The sequence below is a fragment of the Hydra vulgaris genome, chromosome 12 (assembly GCF_038396675.1).
Source record: "Hydra vulgaris chromosome 12, alternate assembly HydraT2T_AEP".
Lineage (NCBI taxonomy): Eukaryota > Metazoa > Cnidaria > Hydrozoa > Anthoathecata > Hydridae > Hydra > Hydra vulgaris.
In genome coordinates, this window is record NC_088931.1 from 52167005 (window position 1) to 52180467 (window position 13463).

At 29.3% G+C, this 13463-nt stretch overlaps 2 protein-coding genes across 2 annotated transcripts; one reads left to right on the top strand and one right to left on the bottom strand.

The window, feature by feature from the left end:
• The first annotated feature begins 854 nt into the window (after positions 1–854).
• LOC136088184 (uncharacterized) lies at positions 855–1292 on the top strand. The gene has a single exon (XM_065811862.1). The coding sequence runs from the start codon at positions 855–857 to the stop codon at positions 1290–1292; it is 438 nt and encodes a 145-aa protein (XP_065667934.1).
• Positions 1293–13004: 11712 nt separating this feature from the next.
• Positions 13005–13331, bottom strand: LOC136088185 (ELMO domain-containing protein C-like). The gene has a single exon (XM_065811864.1). It carries the CDS (start codon positions 13329–13331, stop codon positions 13005–13007), a length of 327 nt encoding a protein of 108 aa, XP_065667936.1.
• Between the last annotated feature and the right edge of the window lie 132 nt (positions 13332–13463).

Sequence of the window (13463 nt, forward strand, 5' to 3'; positions counted from 1 at the left end):
GCTTTTTAAGTTAATTAAATAAAAAAATATTTCAATTAATTTTTAACGATATAATAAAATATTTATCTTATAAAACTACTGCTTTATAATGTAAAAATACGATGTAAACTACGGGCCTTAGTCAAAGACTTTTTGTCTTCTTTTTTTTTCCCGGCCATGTAATTATTTATTTATACATTTTGGTATTGTAGCATTTTTTAAAAGGCGAAATTTATACATAAAAAAAAAAAAGGATTGTCCAAAAGGAATATGTTGTGCAGCAAACATTACAGAGGATATTTTTATGTTTTTTTTTTTAAATAGTATGGCAGCAGTTCAAACATCATTGTTGTTTGTATGTCAAGACACAATCAAAGTTGCGTTTTTTTCAACGCAAGCATTCAACAAGAGCGGACGCAATTTTACTACGAAGAGAATTTAAAAAAAAAAAAAAAAAAAAAAAAAAAAACATTTACATTTGTACTTTGCATTTGGAAAAATATTCAAGTTTAATCTTAAGAAAAACTTATTTCTATTTTTATCACACGTATATACTATGGCAGTAACACTTAAAGAAATAAAAACAATGTTAAAAGAAATGTTTAAAGAATTCAAAAAAGAAACTGAAGAAATGTTTCGTAAACAAAAGAAAACTGTTATCGATATTATAGGCGCTAATATAAAAATCATTAACGACAGATTAGACAAAGCTGAGATAAATATCACGTGAATGTAAACAAAATTAAAGAACTCTCAAAGGAATTGGAAGATATTAAGGTTAGTCTAAACTACAACGAAGAACTAGTTGACAAAAAAATACGTACAACAATAAACAACTTGATAAAAAATTCGAACATACTAATATTGAAAAATATATGAAGGAAAAGCAACGAAACCTGGAAGATAGATCAAGAAGAAATAACCTACGAATCGATGGAATTGATGAAAATGGACAAGAATCATGGGGGAACTCTGAAGAAAAAGTTTACGCATTCTTCTGGCAAAATCTTGGACTGAAAAATATCGAAATTGAGCGTGCCCACCGCACTGGATTGAAGAAAGATGGACGACCGAGGACAATAGTTCTTAACCTGCAGAAATATAAAGACAAAATAAGAATCTTGAAAGAATCTCATCGACTTAAAGGCACAAATTGCTTCATTAACGAAGACTTTTCTCGTGAGACCGTTGTCATTCGGAAAAAGTTATTTGCGGAAGTTAAACAAAGGCGCTCAAATGGTGAAAATGTATCGGTAAGATATGACAAAATTGTTTATCTTAATAAAAATTTTGAAAACAATCTTAACAAATAACTAGCACTTCTAAAAAGAAATCCTTTTTTTTTTTTTTTTTTTTTTTTATTTCCATTTATTATCATGGCTATGACTAATAACTATGAATCCCTTTTTTTAAATTTATATGAAACAAATCTCTTTTCTTCAGAAGAAAACCTAGACCCTGAAAATAATTTTTATCGCAGTATTTTATCCGATTGTTCTTATCATTTTCCGAACCAACTAGAAGGGTTTCTTTTTAAGAATGCTCGCGAAAAAAGTAATGAGCAAATTGTAATTCTCCACCTCAATATAAGAAGTTTGAAATGCAATTATGAAAAACTTTTAGATCTATTAGAAGAAGCTAAACACATTTTTAATATTATTTGTTTAACTGAAACTTGGATCACAGTAGATGAAATAAATAGTAATTTTGATATTCCTCACTTTAATATAATTTCTATGGAGAGAAAAACGAATAAGCGCGGCGGTGGAGTATTTATTTATGTTCACGAAAATTTTTAGTATTGTTTTAGGAAAGATTTGAGCGTTTCTGACAGCGATAAAGAAGTTGTAACTATTGAAATTACAAATAATCAAACTAAAAACATTTTACTAAACTGTTGTTATCGGCCACCTGACGGCGTGAGCGAAAACCTGAGCATGTTCTTACAACAAATCGTAAAAAAAGGAAATAATGATAAAAAAGAAAACTATATAGTCGGAGACTTAAATATGAACTGTTTTCTCTATAATGACGACCATAAAATTAAGAATTTTTATGACGCAATTTTTGAAACAGGGTCAGTTACTTTAATAAATCGACCCACAAGAGTTACAATAAATACAGCGACTCTTATAGATAATATTTTAACTACTGATATTCTCAATAATAATATACAATTAGGTATCATAAAAACTGATATATCAGATCATTTTCCTCTATTTCTGAAACTTAATAAAATAAACTCAGAAAGAAACATCAATACCAAAAAAGTAATAAGAAAACGCATTTATAATGAGACTAATATTAAGTTATTTAAAGACCAACTATCATTACTGCATTGGAAAAATATAAATTTTGATGATAACGCTAATAATATTTATGAAACTTTTTTCAAAACTTTTTTTTCTGTTTATGAAGTTAATTTCCCAATCATAGAAAAAGCAATAACAACAAAGAATATCAATACACCCTGGATTACTAAAGGTTTTAAAAAATCATCCAGAATAAAACAAAAATTATATATAAATTTTTTAAAAACAAAAACAGCTTCAAGCGAAAAAATTTATAAGAACTACAAAAACCTATTTGAAAAAATTCGCAAAAACTTGAAGAAAAATTATTACTCCCAATTATTCAATACATTTAAAAACGACACAAAGCGCACGTGGCAAATAATGAAGGAAATTATTGGCAAAAAAAAATCATGCTCCGGTTTCCTGCCACAAATGGTTAGAGTCGATAACAAAAGTTTACATGAACCAAAAACTATAGCTCAAGAATTTAACAAATACTTCACTCATATAGGACCACCACTGTCTGAAAAAATCCCTAAAACCAAATCTTTGTTTACTGATTATTTAGAATCTCTGGATAATTGCATTTGTTCAGATGAGTTATCTTCCGAATTAAGTTTTGATGAGTTCGAAAGAGCCTTCAAATCTGTTAAAAAAAATAAGGCAATTGGAGCAGATCAAATTAATGGAAACGTGATTATAGATTGCTTTGAACAAATTAAAGATGTTCTATTTAAAATCTTTAAGGCTTCTATCCATCAAGGAGTATTCCCAGAACAATTAAAAATTGCCAAAATTATTCCTATTTTTAAAGAAGGGGACAAATCTGAAATCAGTAATTATCGCCCCATCTCTGTTCTCTCCACATTTTCGAAAATCCTAGAAAAAATTATGTTCAACAGATTATATAAATACTTTCATGATAATAATCTACTTTACATTAATCAATTTGGTTTCAAGAAAGATAACTCAACTGAACATGTTATTATCCAATTTGTACGTGAAATCTCAAAATCATTTGAAAAATCACAATATACACTAGGAATTTTTATTGACCTATCAAAAGCTTTTGATACGGTCGATCACCATATTTTGATTCATAAACTCAAATACTACGGAATAAAAAATAAAATTTTAAAATGGTTTAAAAGTTATCTATCTAATCGAAAACAGTTTGTATTATTTAACAATGGTTATCAATCCACTTTTCTTAATACTTGTGGAGTTCCACAAGGTTCAATTCTTGGAGCTCTCCTTTTTTTAATTTATATAAATGACTTAAATAAAGCTTCAAAACTAATGAGCATTATGTATGCAGATGATACAAACCTATTCCTTTCTAACTATGATATCGCTGAACTTTTTAAAACAATGAACGAAGAACTCAGACATATATCTAATTAGTTTAAGTGTAATAAGTTAACCTTAAATATTAATAAAACAAAATGGGTTTTATTTCATTCGATTACAAAAAAACGATTTCTCCCTACAAATTTACCTCAAATTTTTATCGATCAAAAGGAAATCAAAAGAGATTCTGTTACAAAATTTTTAGGTGTTTATCTTGATGAAAATATTACTTGGAATCACCATATTGATTATATAAGCACAAAAATTTCTAAAAACATGGGGATCCTATATAAATTACGAATCTATCTCAATAAGAAAGTCTTAATACAACTTTATTACTCATTTACACATAGTTATTTAAATTATGCCAATATTGCTTGGGGAAGTACTGAAAAAAGTAAGTTGCAACGTCTTTATCTCCGTCAGAAACGCGCAATCCGTATCAATTTTGCAAATCGCTTCTCTCATTCGAAGCATTATTTTATGGAAATGAGAATTTTGAATATATACGAGTTAAATGTTAGTAGTAAAAGTTAAAAATATTTTTTGGTCTACTTTTTTATTGTTTATATACATGTTTACGTTTATAGAATTTTATTCCTACTAATTTTATTTATTGTTCATATACTTTTTACTTTTTAACTTCCACATTGGTTTACTCTTGTATACAATTCTGATGACAAGATCATCTTGATCTTTCTTCAGATCAGATTACACTGCCCAACAGTGATTTTGTATCGGAACCAAAATTAGTTATTTCTTATGCGTTTCCACCTGCTGAATTCGAAAATGACATTAAAAATGACATATTAGCTCTAGTTTAAGAAATAAAAGCAAAAATTTTCTCTCAAGGCAAGGGTTGAATTAAATGATCGCGAAATGAAAAATCCGGAAAAATATCTGGTCTTCAAAATTTTTGTTTATGCAAAACCGTGTACTTTGTTTTCAAGGGCGAATCAACTTAAATTTGTTAGCGAAAAAGTTATAAAGTATAAAATAACAAACTTACAAAAGTAATAACACTCTAGTAACTTCATTATAAAAGTAATAACACTATATAAGTGTAATACTTTTACAACGGACTCATAACTTTCATAATTCATTCTTAGATCAAACAACATAAGTAATCCCAAATTTTAATTGAAGTAGAAAAGCATCTAAAAAAATAGAGTGGATATTTAAATAATATTTATAACGTATTAAAGAACTAAACAACTTCATAAAAACGCACTTTATAAAAAGATTAGCATTACGAAAAAAGCTTCTAATGGTCCGTAAAAGCGCGCGATTTAAAAATCAACCAAAAAAAACTTTTTATTGGTTGATTTTTAAATTAGCGCGCGTTTTTACGGACTGTTCGTAACGTTTCATAATGCTTAACCCTTTTATAAAGTTTGTTTTTATAAAGTTGTTTAAGTGTATTGTGGAAGTTCATGAAGTTTTTAATAATATTATATTATCCACTTCATTTTTTCAGATATTTTTTTACTTTGATTAAAGTTTGGAATTACTAATGTTGTTTGAACAATGAATGAACTTTAAAAGTTATAAGTGCTTTATAAAAATAATAATACTATTATAGTTTTATTACTTATATAATGCAGTTAGTGACTGGAGTGTTATTGCATTTGTAATCGCAAGTTTATTGTTTTGTTTTGCTTTTTTTTTTATAACTTTTTCGCTAACATAATAATTTGCTCTTTAAAAAGAAAGTAAACGGCTTTGCATAAACTAAAATTTTAAAGACCAGATATTTTTCCAGATTTTGTAAATCGCGATCGCTTATTCAACCATTGCAAGGGTAGAAATTTTCATTTTTTTTTTTTTTTTAATTTTTGTTTTTGACTATCCAAAATGTTTTGTTCATGTTTAAAACTTGTGATACTAATTATGTGTGTTTGCTAAAGTTTCTGGTCTAATCTATTCTTAGTTTTTTTATTTTATTTACTAGTGTAAAATTTTACAAATCAACATGCCAAGGAAATGTGTAAATTTAGTGGACAATTTTTGTTACATTTGTGGTGAAATAACATTTTCTTCACAGAAAAGAACTATGACAACTCTTGTGCAGACTGGTTACCAGCATTATTTCAATATGAAGGTAGGTTGAAAAATAAAAAAAGATCTTTGGCTTTTCCTGTTCCTATGGTATGGAGAGAGCCTAAAAACCATACAGATGACTGCTATTTCTGCTTGACCCCACCCATTAAAGCAGGTTTGTCAATGAAAAAAGTAGGAACAGTTAAATGTCCGAATCTTCCGTCTGCCATTCGACCTATTCCACATTCAGGTAATTAACCAGTTCCTACTCCACCACAAAGTTGTGAGTTAAAAGCAGAAAATTACAGATGTTGTGCCACACAGATTGAGTCAAGCAGAATTAAGTGATCTTGTTCGAGATCTGGACTTGTCACAGGAAAAGGCAGAACTTCTAAGGTCAAGACTAAAGCAGTGGAATCTTCTCCAACTTGATGTCAAGGTTTACAGAAAACAGCAGCAGAATCTGCTTTCTTTTTTTGAGAAAAAAAATAATCTTGCTGTTTGCATTGATGTTTTTGGATTAATGCTTTTTCTTAATTTGAACTGGATTTGAATGGAGATTATTCATAGACTCATCTAAGCTAAGCTTGAAAGCTGTATTACTGCACAATGGAAACCGTCTTCCTTCTGTTCCTATTGGCCATGCAGTTTACATGAAAGAGACTTATATAAACATGAAAGTTCTCCTCAACTCAATTAATTACAATAAACACAAATGGAAAATTGTGGTGATCTAAAAGTCATTGCTATACTTTTAGGAATGCAATTAGGGTATACTAAATACTGCTGCTTTTTCTGTATGTGGGACAGTAGAGACAGAAGTTCACATTATATAAAAGAAGACTGGTCTGCAAGAAATCTCAACACAGAAGAAAAAAGTGTTATTGCTGAACCACTTGTGGATTCAAAAGATGTTCTTCTTCCACCATTACATATTAAGTTGGGTTTGATGAAAAATTTCGTCAAAGGTATGAACAAAGAAGGACAGGCTTTTAGGTATTTAAGAAATAAGTTTCCGAAAATAAGTGATACAAAAGTTAAAGAAGGTATTTTTGTTGGGCCACAAATACGTCATCTTATGAAGGATTCTGCATTTGACGAAGTTTTGAAGAGGCCAGAAAAGGAAAGTTGAGAAGCTCTTAAGGGAGTGATTTGTGGATTTTTAGGCAACAAACGAGATTATAACTACATTCAATTGGTAGCAGTACTTCTGTAAAAATACCATCAACTTGGATGTAACATGTCCCTCAAGATTCATTTCCTCCACTCACATCTAGACCTCTCCCCCCCCCCCCAATTGTGGAGCTGTTAGTGATGAACATGGGGAAAGGTTTCACCAAGTTATTTCTGTAATGGAAAAAAGATAACATAGGGTCGTTGGAATGAGGCCGTGCTTGCAGATTACTGTTGGTTTGTGTGTAGGGATGCTCCAGAAAAGGAAAGCAAAAAAATAACGATTTTGTGACGATACCCCATAATCATCTTTAACCCCATCAACTTGATGATCATGATTTCTTTGTTTAAAACTATTAGAATATATCTGTAATAAAAAAATACCAAATGTACTTTAAATGTTATTAGAATATGTAAATTATATGTCATATTGCTCTGTTGCAAATTAACTGAGATATAAATTTATTGCTATTGTATATCTCAGAAACTAGAGCTAATAAAAAATTTTCGTTGTCATTTTCTTTTTTCTCAGCCCAAAAATAGTATAATTTGAATAAAATTGCTTGAGATACAAAAAAAAAATATTTTTTTGTTGCCCAGTGTTATTTACCTTGTAGTTTTGTAAAAGTTTATTAACTTTTTTTTATCTTATCTTTGTTAAATGCTTATTTGAGGTTCTGACGACAAGATCCTTGTGATCTTCTTTCAGATACCTTGTTTATATTTATTATTTTTTTATCATTGTAAGTTTATATTATTATTTTTACTATTTTTTATTTTAAGCTGTACAACGATTAACAAATGTAAACCGAAAAAAAAAAAAAAAAAAAAAAAAGCAGAGATTGTCGTTTTGAATCAAGAAATAGTTGCTATGAGAAGGAGGAAAAAAAGTAGCCTTTACCGATGCTGATAAAGAAACCATTAAAAAAAAAAAGACCAGGGTCCAGGAGCTCACGACTAATTTGAACAAGTTGATTGGCGATACGAAGTCAAAATAAAAATCAGGGTCTGAAAAGAAAACCGTCATGAATCAGACAATATTATCGCATCATATAGTAATAAGTTAGAATAATAATATTTTATAAAATGAGTAATAACTAATTTTTATAGATCTTTTTGAAGACAAGCTGTTATTTTATTTTTAGACTTCAACAAATTTGCATAACATACAAGCATATTATTACTAAATTTAAATATAAGATGTTATCTGTATATTATTCCTATTTAACTATAAAATTTTATTTATATTTCATATTACACTTGAGATAAAATTTATGCTTTAATTTTTATTTCACAACGTTTTGCGTTGCAACCGATTCTGAAAAATATTTATTTAACACCCTGTGATAAAATAATCAAACATTCTATTATACATAAAATGTTTAATTATTTATGTAGTGTCGAACTGCTGCTAGGTAAATAAAATATGATCCTATCACTTGCTATGGTTTACAAGATTTTTGGAAACGGACGTAACGAAAACAGTTTTTTACATTTTTATTTTATTAGATTTTTTACGCGCCAAGTAAACAAATTTGCTCTAAATAAAAATTCAAAATGGTTTCTGAACCATCTTTTTACCGATAAAGTAACCTACTATCAAATTCGTGGATAGACTCGATCCATGATGCATCTTATAATATAAAAATTCACACATGGGTATATCTAGGATTCCAGTTTACAACATATACCTTCTGATAACTGATGTCGTAAACATATATGTGTTTTATTAAAAAGCAATGATTTCTATGTCTGTTTTGCTTAAAACTACTATTTAACTGTAATTTAAACTTATAGTTGTAAACTGGAATTTGAGATCCAATTGAAATTTATCTTTATAAGTAATAATATTGATAGTTAAAGACACCGTGGTGCAAATGTAGCCTATAGCCACATCAAACTCTTGACAAAATTTCAGTCTAATTGGTTCACTGGTTTAGGGTTTATGGCAGTTTTAGTCTAAATTTTGTCAGTTTTTTGCTACTTATATCACAAAGCGTTACCGATTACTTTGATATTCGGTCACTATTTTTAAAATAATGGTTACATGAGTGTTCTACTATGTAATACCAACAATTTTTGTTATAAATATTTTTTGGTACATGTACCATTTTTATTTTATAGACCAAAATATTGATTTGCTACTTAAAGCGTGGCTTGAATCCGTCGACACGGCAAAGCTTGTGTGTGAGTGTGTGGGGGGGGGGGGGGGAGGATGAGGGAGGGGGGCAACTCCTCTAATTCTAAAAACAACATTTCTAAAAAAAGAGCCTACATTTGTCAAACAAAAGATCCTCAAAAAAAAAGTTGTCAGGCTATGGCCCCCTGGTCATGAATGCATAGCTTGAACATATTAACATTTCCTAAGGTATAAACTACATCTAAAATGCTATAAAAAGTGCAAAACCTGGTCAAATGACTACCAGTTGGTAAAACAAACAAAAAAGCAGATCTCTTAAATTTTTTTGTATTGACTCTTGAAACCATCTTAAATACATTTACTTTCAAAATTAAGTGAAAAAATAACTATTTAAACCCTATTTATTATATTGTATTACCATAAAATAGTATCTGATCACATTTTAAGTTTTTTGAATTTCTCCACAAAATATTTATTAATAAATAGCTCAATGTACTCTTTTTATACAAATACTCTATAATACTATTTTTAAGGATGGTAAAAATGTTCATTATAAGCCGTATGCTATGAATTTTAGCTGTCCAATCTTTAATAACTCAAATTGCTTTAGCAGTTCTTTAAAGATGCTTACTGTTTAGATCAATTATACAGCGCAACAATCTTTCTTTGTACTCTGAATGATTATTGTTTCGCTTATACCTCGACCAATGTTGATAAAAATTTTGATGAGAAGTTTCGACAGCTTGTTCACTATAGGGCCCCAAGGGGGATTCTTTGTGATAGATAAAATCCTTGATGTGGTAGGAGACAGCGTGAATTTTAGTTGGTAACTTCCACCAGTTATCATTAACTAACACCTTTTGAAATTTTTAATTTTTTCAGCGAAATCCGGCTGAAGGATGTATCCGAAGCAACTAAACTGATTTGAATGCTTCAATTATGCACAAAATGTTGGGAACCATGTTTGTACCAGCAAGTTGCTGCAGCACCTCCCCATTTTTAAGAAGTTTCCTGCATTCATTTCCCTAAAAAATGGCCCCTATGATATGGTCTCAGTTGAATGAGGAGGGCGGCTGGCCACTTAACCGCTTCTATCCAAGCAGTTTTAAAGATCTTGAAAAGATGGTTGATGACTCCTAAGAGGAGATGTAATTCCATCGGTAGGATGATTTCCAAAATTAGAACATTGACAGGCCCGCTGATGATTGGCTTTCGAATGATATTGCCGAACAGCTTTGCATTAGTAACAACCCCGCTAGATTGCTGAAAAGACTCGAGGCTTGAATTGATTGAGCCCAGTGTTCGCAAGTTTCCAGATTTGGAACGACACTTGGATTTGATATCACACCATGTGCACGGGTGCGCACTTAAATGGGTTTGAAGACCACAAATTATATTTGCAACTTTCATATCACAAGCCAAAATTAGTTCAACTCAATTTGCATTAATCAGTGACCAGATTTGTTCAATATTGGAATGTGTTTTTGGCAAATCTTCTGATACTCCAACAAGAGTTTGTCTCTTGACTCCAGTGTCTTTACCAGTCCTTTGAGTGAGAGGCTGTTGTTGTCGCGGTGAGCTGGTTTATTCTCGTTACGCAGTACCGACAATGTTTAGTTTGATGTATGATATTTGGTTTACTGTTTTAACAAGTTTCTTTAATTCGTTATTTGATAGGCCCGTATTTAATTGTACATTTACAAGGGCTATAGTGGTCAATTTTGGAGCGCTTGATGGTGGCTGAGCACTACTTTGACCTAAAACCAAAACATACATATTTTATAGTTACAATAAACTTTGTTTATAAACAAAGTTTATGGTGGCTATAGCAGATCAATATTTTGGTCTGTAAAATAAAAATGGTACATGTACCAAAAAAATATTTATAATAAAAATTGTTGGTATTACATAGTAGAACACTCATGTAACCATTATTTTAAAAGTACTGACCGAATATCAAAGTAATCGGTAACGCTTTGAGGCATGAGTAGCAAAAAACTGACAAAATTTAAACTTAAACTACCATAAATCCTAAACCAGTCAACCAATTAGACTGAAATTTTGTCAAGAGTTTGGTGCGGCTGTAGGCTACATTTTCACCAATTTTTATCAAGTTATATAGAGTAGTTCATATTCTTCAAGTGTTTTTATTGGCGCACTATGAAGTCAAAATTTTACTCAATTTGAACATTTAAATTAAATTTTTTTTCGCGGATAAAATTAGAAGATTTCAAAATTTGCATCACAGGGTACCTTGATGTGTACGCTATATTTCCGTATAAGTGGCGTTCTTGGGTAAGCTAGGTAGGCATTATCAGGATCCGTGCTAACCGTGTACATGCAAAGGTGCTTTTAAAGCAATTAAAAAAAAAGAATTAGTTGGAGTTTATATTTATAGACAATGGAACATCTCGCAAATTAAAATTTTTATAATTTCATTAACAATATCTTACCATTTTATTGAACTTTTTTCCCTGGAAGTTTTCTTCACTTATTTTTAGTCTAACAACACGTCTAATACAAAATCTTATTTATTTAACAAACAAATTGACTTGCAATAATTTATTTAGAAATTATTTTAAAAACATAAATCTCCTTTAATAAAATATTAACTCTAAAATTTAACTAGAAATTATTATGTATTCAAATAGAATATACCAAACAGAATACACGGCGATTTTTTTTACCTAAAAAGCTCCCAAAGCTTTTTTTGAAGAAATACGAAATTTGGTCCAAAACGTCCGCAATTTTTTAATTTTATGAAAAGTTGCAAAAAATTACCATCTTTAGCATTGAATTTGGGCTATAAATATAAACTTATGTATTTTTTTTAAATTTTTATTAAAGTGTAAATATATATCATGCGTTTTTTTATAAAATCTCCTCTTTAAAAGTAATATAGATATTAAAATTCAATTTATTAAAAAAAGTAGTACAAAAACTAGAAATAATCAGCTGGATAGACTAAATGACGGTTTCTTTAACTATCAATGTATTACTTATAAAGATAAATTTCAATTGGATCTCAAATTCCAGTTTACAACTATATGTTTAAATTACAGTTAAATAGTAGTTTTAAGCAAAACAGACATAAAAATCAATGCTTTTTAATGAAATACATATATATTTACGACATCAGTTATCAGAAGGTATATGTTGTAAACTGGAATCCTAGATATACACATTATGAATCCATGTGTGAATTTTTATATTATAAGATGCATCATGGATCGACTCTATCCACGAGTTTGATAGTAGGTTACTTTATCGGTAAAAAGATGGTTCAGAAACCATTTTGAACTTTTATTTAGAGAAAATTTGTTTACTTGGCGCGTAAAAAATATTAAAAAAATAATAATATAAAAAACTGTTTTCGTTACGTCCGTTTCCAAAAATCTCGTAAACCATAGCAAGTGGGAGAAAATCAATAAAAAAAAATCGCCGAGATAGATTCTTTCCCGAAAGTATTTTTTTTAAACGATAAAGTTCTTAGAATATATTTGCATGAAAAAGGAAAAAAACAGCCTTCAAGATGGGTGCGAAAATTTACGCTGTAAACGCAAACGATAGCGCTAGTTTATATAAATTTTAGTTTAAATTCACCAGTAATGGGCCAGCATTGACCCGATGTCCGTTGTTCTGCTTCGGCAAATCTTTGTTGGACCATTTATAGCTTTTTTGCGGCTACCCAGCTTAGGCAATTTTATGAAGGCTTGGATATGGCCCTGTTATGGCTTCCCAGAACTGACAATCCAAGAACGGAACTTTATCGCTCTTTTATAAACTTGCTGGCGTTGACTAGCCATTATTATTATTTTTTTTTAATTATTATTATCGGGATATTGATATTATATTATTTTTTATTATTATTATTAGTGTAAAATAATATATTATTTTGTTATTATTATTATTATTATTTTTTTTGTTATTATTATTATTGTTGTTATTATTATTATTGTTGTTATTATTATTGTTGTTGTTATTATTATTGTTGTTGTTGTTGCTGTTGTTTATGTTGTTTATGTTGTTTATGTTGTTGTTGTTGTTGTTGTTGTTGTTGTTGTTGTTGTTGTTGTTGTTGTTGTTGTTGTTATTGTTGTCGTTGTTGTTGTTATCATGATTTTATAATACAACAGTAAATTGCTTACATCGCTTAGTGCGTTTTTTGACGTAAAGTTTTTTAAACAAATGCAAACGGCGAGAAAATATCGCTTAAGAGAAAACACTTTGTCGTTGTTGATTTTGATAACAAATTTTGCAACCTTTTTGCAATTTTTTATGTTATTTCTGATGTAACTTTGTTGAGTTGTTTTATACTTTGGACTGTTATTTGTTATATAAAATATAAAAAACATAATAATAAAAAAGCAGGCTGATTTTTTTTTTAATTATTTTATTGTATTAACCTTAAGTTATATACAATTTTTTAATGTTTTGATTCAACTTTATGTACCATGGCATTTTGCAAAACAAATTTAGTAAGTTTT